Here is a 7,581-nt window from a genome sequence, read left to right as displayed (position 1 = left end):
AGCACGGCCATTATTTTACCCCAGCTCCCTTTTACCCTGGGGCTGTGCTCTGACGGGCGGCACTAGAATAATGGCCCCTGTGAATCACCTATCTCTGGGCACAGCAGAGGGGTATCGGGCCGGTGTTTCTGCAGCAGAGCCCCGGGCCCCGCTGCGCCTCTACCCCCTCCCAGCTCCAGCCGCTTGGCGCAATTACTTCCACATGTTGCCGAAAAGAACAGTGTCCTTGTTCTCCAAACAAAGGATCTCAATTTCAGATGGCCAAGCTTACCTCAAACTGGCTGAGTTATCACTTTTACAGGGTTTCATGCAGCCTTCTTCCTCCAACTTTTATGTGAAGTTGCTTTGAGTAAGTTACAAAGTTTGTAGAAATACATTTATGCATGTAAGTCTGCATTCTCTAAACCTTGGCACTAAAATACAATGCTGTTTTCAGATTTAGCTGTGTTTCGTAATATTTTAATATTGTGGGTGTAAAAATTCAGTTGGATGTGAAGATGAATCCAAGTCTGCCCCTACCTTCGACTGTCCACCAGGGGGCTACAGAAAAATAATTAATATGACAATATTCATGGATGCTATGTGGGGAAAAAATGAAAAGGCCCAAACATTATAATAATGACAATAATTACAAAATAGAAAAATAAAAATCAGAAGGTGATTTGACTATATCTGTGTAAAACATAGGTCTAAAGCAAAGAGCGTAGCAGATGACTAAATCTCTCATTTCGCTCTCTTAAAAACGGGTTATATATTATATTTCATACATGACTCGTGGATGTTTAACTCATTGTGTTATCTAGATGCAGAGCAGATGAAGGTTTGAGGATGACTCCACAGACTGACAGTGGGCCCCGGGCGGAGGGCGGAGGTCCCCGTGGGAGCTGTCCAGCGTGCTGAAAATAGTCTTTACAAGTCATGCCAAGGTTATGGTTTGACTTCAGAGAATAACCCACAGTGAAAATACTGCACTACAAGTAAAGACTATGCATTCAAAACCTTTTTTTGTTTGTTTGTTTTTTGTTTTTGTTTTTAAAGAAAAACAAACAAACAAACAAAAAAACCAAAACTATGTAACTACTACCTGCAAAATGCTGCTAAATTTTGAAACTGGTTCCTATCACTGTTGCCCATAAAGTTGGACTAAAATATTTGTACCTTTTACATGAAATGATTGTGACAGTGTGATTTATTGTTGATAGATAAAGTGTAACTTGGACTCTAATCATTGGACCTGCATGGTCAAGGGTGATTACTGATGTGTACAAATAGGAACAAAAAGAGGAATATGTCTGAAAAAAAATTATTCCAACTTTATGGGCAACAGTGCATGAGGTTGTGGTATTCTTGTTATTGCTGCATTCATGTGTATGTTCGATTTAGCTGCAGGTTGAGCACATTTAACTGCTTTGTATGCTGTTGGGTAGTTTCATTTATTGCAATGTATCATATTTTATAAGATCATCACATGTTTGTAGCATCTCTACTGTAAGAACTATTTATTTAAAAACAATCTACTTTTCATGAGCGAAAAGAAAACAGGCCTGTTTTTAGCTTTTGTCCCCATTTTCCATTGAACACAAGACATAAGTTTTCGAAGAGGTTATTCAGCTTAAGAAAGAGCAGAATATTAACTAAACACATCTGTCCTTCAGTTGATCTCAAATTATTCAACATTAACATATTTGGAGATACATGTTTTTTCTGTGAACTGTAATCTGAAAAGTAATTAAAGTTTTCAGACAAATGTAGTGGAGTAAAAAAAAAAAAAAAGTAATATTCCTCTGAGATGAAATATGAAGAAGCACAAAATGGAAATACAAGTGTCTCAAATGTACTTGTGTACATCTTTGTCAAATAAGAGTCTAAATAATAAATACATAAATTGAGATAGTGGAGAAAGTCAAGTGTTTTGTGAAGTGTTAGTGAACCTGCTTTTCAACAAGTGCAGGTATGTTCAAAGGAAAGATTATGTACATCACATTATTACTGCACACACTATCACTTTAAACTCAATAAATTCTAAGTGTTGACATTTACTGCCTAAAATATATTTCTTGGCAGTAATAGATTGACTTTTCATTATCAACAGTAATTAATAAATCATTTGTCCACCCTTATCCTGTTTGTGAGAACAAATACAAGTCATATTTAGATACTTGACTTTTACTTGTGAAAGGTCATTACTGATTATACACAGCACATAAATACACAGTGATTAGCTTCTTCAGAAAGTGGCACAGTTTCCACAAATTAGTCCACTATATTATTCACAAAACACCAAAGCAGCTGTAGCTCGCATACATCAGTGACAGTCCATCATCAGTATTTAAGACTGGGACCAGAGGGTTTAAATAGGATGAACAGTGTGTGATTGTCAGGCCAGAAGACCGAGTTATTTCACATAAATGTTCACAATTTAGAGGAAAAAACCCTCGACTCTCCCACTGTTCTCAGATGTGTTACCAAAGACACTTAAAGGCCACATAGGAGGAATTTTGCACTGCCGATCATTATGTGTCTTCGGGAATAGACATCACAGCTCTCCTTTTTTTTTTTTTTTTTTTTTTTTTTTCCACACCAGCACTTCAGCTTCTTCTTGCTTCTATCTCCGCATGAGACAGCAGCTGCACCCGGGTGAAAAGCGCTCTTATTAATTGCCTTTTGTCATGCGTAATTGCAGCGTTTTCAATGGTGGTCGTCGAGGCCTGACATCTTTAGAGTGGTTTCTCTGTGCATTAGTAGGTATAGTTCTTTTGAAATCTACATCCACCAGTATATTCCTTATGTTATAACCAAAAAACAGGTTTCAGTCAGAGTGAGGGGGGGTGAAAATGTGACCGTTTTGCACAGATAACCATTCGTCCTGGACAAATGAGCTTCAACCCATTAGAGAGACATTACAGTCTGAGGTCACGTACTGAAGAGGACTGAAAAGGGGGAGTCTCTCTCAAAAACTGCGTTTTTTTCTATTGTTAATCCATTTAAATGCTGCATTGGTCTTTCACACCTGCAAGGGAACTCTAATTCGATTAATAGGAACTTATATATTCATTAGGTGGCTTTCCCCTGATAATATATGATCACCAGTGGGATGTGAAAGGGGACCATTTATTCGCGGTCTGAATGGGTCTGCGTGGGACCAAAACTTCACCTGCTTCCCCTCTCAATTAGGAATGTATCCCAAACTCCGACAGAAACGAGTTAAATTAGGCGTCAGCTAATTTCCAGTGGCCCCTCCTCCGTAATCCCTCCTCACAGTCTATCCATTTGAGCATGGCCCTTTAATTCAACAGAAGTTGAAAGGTTCAAATAGTGCCTAATGAAACAGTGACTAAATCGTTCTCTGTCGCTCGGAGGAACCCTGTAGCTGTCTCTCAAAGCTCTCTGAGCACACAGCCGTCGGGGGTCTCCGGCTAAATGCGAGTCCCAAGGCAGGACAATCTAACCTGTCAAAGCCTTTGCCCACTTCTATATATCCTTGTTCCGTGGTTTGAAGCAATAGCAGCATAATCAACCAACGTGGGACCGAAAACGCAATTAAACTCGCTTTGGACAACCAAAATCTTTTCAAAAGCGAGCATTAATGGACTATTGGCTGCTCCCCGGGGGCGTTATCGGGTACCCTTTTGTGGTCAGATCTAAGGAGAAATTACAGCTACACTTTCCATCCATTTTCACTCAAATGGCCTGTATGGTGTAGACGATGCTCTGTTGTATGATGCTAAGAAATAACATATTCACAGTGAACACCAGGTCTACAACTTCTCACCAATAGCATAGTAATGACAACTTAATAACAAAAACTGTCAGTTGATTCAAAGAAAATAGAAAGAGAAACAGAAGTTCTATCTCTACTTGATGTCATTTCTTCTTTTTCTTTAGGTGACACAAAATGTTCTGGAAAAATAGAAACTCTATAGCCTCCTAAGACCCAGCTGTGGGTTTTTTCTGTCCACATTTGTGGACAAGAGTTTCACAACTTTAAACAAAAAAAAAAAAAAGAAAACTGTCCACCACAAAGGACATTCCATAAAAATTTTAAAAATGATGATGTTTCCAATTTGGGCACTTATTTAATTAAAAAGAAAAAAAAAGCTGGTACTTTGCTGACATTTCCTGGGTCTTAGGAGGTTATAGTACTGAAGAGCCCCGCACTTAAAGGTTTTGGTGTGACTTTGTCAAATTAATTGAAGTACTTTTTATGTATTTATTTTATCATCTGATGTTTTATTGGAAATGGTTTCCAGTCTTTTAGATCATTATGTTACAGAACGATGGTCACAGGAAAAACGTACTCAAATTGAAGAACATTTCACTCTACTCAGATAACATTTGGTTCCTCTGTAAAAAAAGAGTAAAAGTTGCTCTTTGGGTCGAGTTCTCCACTCTCAATATAGAGCTAAATATACAATACTTTTGACCCCAGAAAAAATGCCCAGTAATTCTTCCTGTGTGGTGAGTACATATAGCTCATATGAGGACAAAGAATGAAAACAGTGTACTGTTGTGGGTCAGTTATAGTGAAGCATTTTAAACCAATATTAGTGGGGAAAAAAATGAGGTATTATTTCTATTATGTCATACTTTAACCCATTATTCATAGCAGTACAATCACTCATTCAAAATGACAAGTTCTTAATTCAGCTCCTCGTGTTTATTACAATAAATACACATATACATAGTTTACACATTCTTGCGTACAGGTTCAACACAGGTTTGGCCTCTAGTATTTCTAAGGGCTTTCATTTCCACACAACCTCACTGACAGTAATAGGATACCAGGCAATTACTGGATACATTTATGTGGACGAGAATTAACCAGACCTGGGTTTGAAACTGGAGGCATTGGAATACATCGGTTTAAAGGTCATGTTCACATATTTCAAGAAGGTATGAAAACATTTAATATCCTTTAATTTAACAGTGGGATAAACATTATAAACAGTGAAACGTAGCTGACATTTGAAGAATTCTCATATTTCATGCAGGACAGTTTGGCCCAGAGGTTGCATAATGCCATAACCCATAACTTGTAGCAGTGCAGAGTAAGTGCCAACAGTGGTACGACTCGTGACGCTTTCAGATGGGTGACACCTCTTTTTCTTCCGAAGCAGAGGCCGGAGATAGAGACTCCTCGTCCTCTGACCTTGAATAGTCTGTGTGTCCACTTGTGCACTTGCAACTGCTGTGCGCGCTCCTTTGGGTGGCTTTGCCCTCTTTCTTGTGCTTCACCCTGCGGTTCTGAAACCAGATTTTTACCTGTTTTTCTGACAGGTTCAAATATGTGGCGATTTCGATTCTTCTGAGTCTTGAAAGATACATATTTGAAGAAAACTCCCTTTCCAGTTCCAAGAGCTGGGTGCTTGTGAAAGCCGTGCGCATCCTTTTGCCATTCTGTATGTGGCTACTCTCCGAGGCGCCTGTTGGAGGGGGAAAAAAATACAAAAAGAATGTTTGAGCTTGGTGTGAACACTTTACATTTTCTAAATTCTAAAAATGAAATAGCCAGAACTAGAGCCAAGTGCCACCGTGCGTAAAAGCAGAGCGCTAACGTTCGTGTGATTCTCTTAAGTGTTCGTGTCATGTAGTGAAACAAATCAAACAGGTGCTGAACAGTAATCCTGGAAGCAAACTGGAGCAAACAAGTGACTTACCAATAGACAGACAGTGATATCTCCTGGGGTCTGTGACACTGAAGGTGGGTGTGCAGACAGGTGTATGTCCAGGATGCGCAAGTGCCGGAGACTGCTGATGCGCTATTCTCTGACAGTACTGTGCGTCCGCTCCTGGAAACTGCGTCTTCAGCATGGGAATGCCGCCGCGGGAAGAGTGGATGTGGGACGTGACACACAGTGGGCAAACACAGAAAGTTCCGTTTTTCCTGGATGGGCACACCGGAGCGCTGACAGTCATTACGCTCGGAGAATGCATGCTGATGGGAATTAGGAAATCTTGTCCGTGATGCTCAGCCGGTCCGGGTCGCACCGTATCCTTGATGATTAAAGAATCAACATAAAAAGACCGTGACATGGTTGTTGCGCTGTTAAGTGATCGCCCTTTGCGCAGGAGGATAGCTGTTTCTCATCTGAACCCCTCGGGATCTCCAAAGGTGCTTATGTTTGATGGTTCAACAAAAGGGACCCCGAAGAGGGTTGGCCCTGCAGCGTCACCCACGTGCGCACCCGGCTCCAAGGGTTTATACTGTCAGCGACCCAAACCACGTGACGTCTCCCAGGGCCTCCAATCACAACTTGCAGATTTACTCTTTTTATCCCCGAATTTACACAGTCTTGGACACCACAATAACATTACAACCAATGTTTTCTTTTCCTTTCATGTGTTTTGTTTCAATCATTTATTTTAATGTTATTTTTATTTCTAAAACCAAACACAAATTTCTGCAGTCACTTTCTCAATAAAAACCTTCATTATTCGGTAACTTAACAATCATTTTGAAAAACTGTGATAAAATGAAGTCATTCTTACGATTGCAAGAATAAAAGAATACTTATATTGTCATTGAGTGTATTGAGAAAGGAAATAGTAGTATTTAATAAAATCATGAAGTAATCTGAAATAGCAAATAGACAAAAATGAACTGAATGAATGTCATTACATAAGATGACGAAAGTTAAACACACAGTTACACAGCAGGTGGACTAACACAAATATATATAGGACTAAAAGGAACTACATATTCTGTCCACGGGTTAAGAATCTTTGAGATTGATTTGTAACCATAATCCAGTGTTAATTAGAAGTTTGGATATAATTGATTGTCTTTGTGTAATCTATAATGGACTTTATCCATCACTATTTTCTTTTTGCAAATGAGATTTAAACAATTGTGCACGGGACTATAGTCTAAGAACTAATTGCTTTGCGGCCTAATCATACTTTGGATCTGGTTGGTTAAGGTTTCACTTCCAGCAATTAAAGAATTATAAACTGATGGAGAGTCTGGGCTGCGGTTATTTGATGGCGATTAGGATTCAATTAGAAAGTGTTTATAATGGTCGGTCTGTGCAGGGGTAAACAGGCAGCTATTTCAGAAATGCGTTAATCCCTCATCTTGTGACAATAATTAGCGAGTTTGATCCCCAGGCGGGTCAACGGTAGGTTTAGCTTCTGCTTTCATCTGCCAACTAACGCCTCGGACCCTCAGACAGAGGCGAGCCGTCAGTAGGTTTATAGTGCAAACGGTTCAACTTCAACACAACATGTCTTTATTTTCCCGTCTGGCCTTTAGCCCATAAACAAAAGTGGAATAAGCCCTTAGTGGGAATTTCAACAAGTTAACGTGAAATCATCCACTCTTATAGTTATTACGCAAACAGAGGCATTTATTGAAGTATGATTTCCAACGCAGCCTTTTGACGCATTAGAAAGTCTTTAAAATCCAACCAAAATAATGACACAAATAAACACGTCTGTCACGCAGACAGTAATTGCTCTAATAAAGTGGATGCAGTGTTTGACGTGAAGACGCACAGAGTTGTTATGGTGCAGATAACACACTCCAACCAGAGAGAAAGAGAGAGAGAGAGAGAGAGAGAGAGAGAGAGAGAGAGAGAGGTT

General features: G+C 39.5%; 1 protein-coding gene across 1 annotated transcript; it reads right to left on the bottom strand.

Moving 5' to 3' along the window:
* Window positions 1-4,638: 4,638 nt before the first annotated feature.
* Window positions 4,639-6,163, bottom strand: gsx2 (GS homeobox 2). The gene is made up of 2 exons (XM_030131345.1): window positions 5,658-6,163; window positions 4,639-5,423 (listed from the first exon to the last, which is right to left on the bottom strand). The coding sequence occupies exons 1-2, from the start codon at window positions 6,031-6,033 to the stop codon at window positions 5,083-5,085; spliced, it is 717 nt and encodes a 238-aa protein (XP_029987205.1). The 5' UTR covers window positions 6,034-6,163; the 3' UTR covers window positions 4,639-5,082.
* Between the last annotated feature and the right edge of the window lie 1,418 nt (window positions 6,164-7,581).

Source organism: Sphaeramia orbicularis, chromosome 4, assembly GCF_902148855.1.
Source record: "Sphaeramia orbicularis chromosome 4, fSphaOr1.1, whole genome shotgun sequence".
In the NCBI taxonomy this organism is placed as follows: Eukaryota; Metazoa; Chordata; class Actinopteri; order Kurtiformes; family Apogonidae; genus Sphaeramia; species Sphaeramia orbicularis.
The sequence above is the reverse complement of the archived record's forward strand: the minus strand, read 5'-3'. Positions and strand labels throughout refer to the sequence as shown.

What these genes read in the sequence shown, in the direction of transcription:
- gsx2 (XM_030131345.1), bottom strand. Translation starts at nt 6,033, where the DNA reads ATGTCACGGTCTTTTTATGTTGATTCTTTAATCATCAAGGATACGGTG. An exon ending in ATATCACTGTCTGTCTATTG is followed by an intron (nt 5,424 to 5,657) that starts GTAAGTCACTTG and finishes CCCCTCCAACAG; the next exon opens with GCGCCTCGGAGAGTAGCCAC.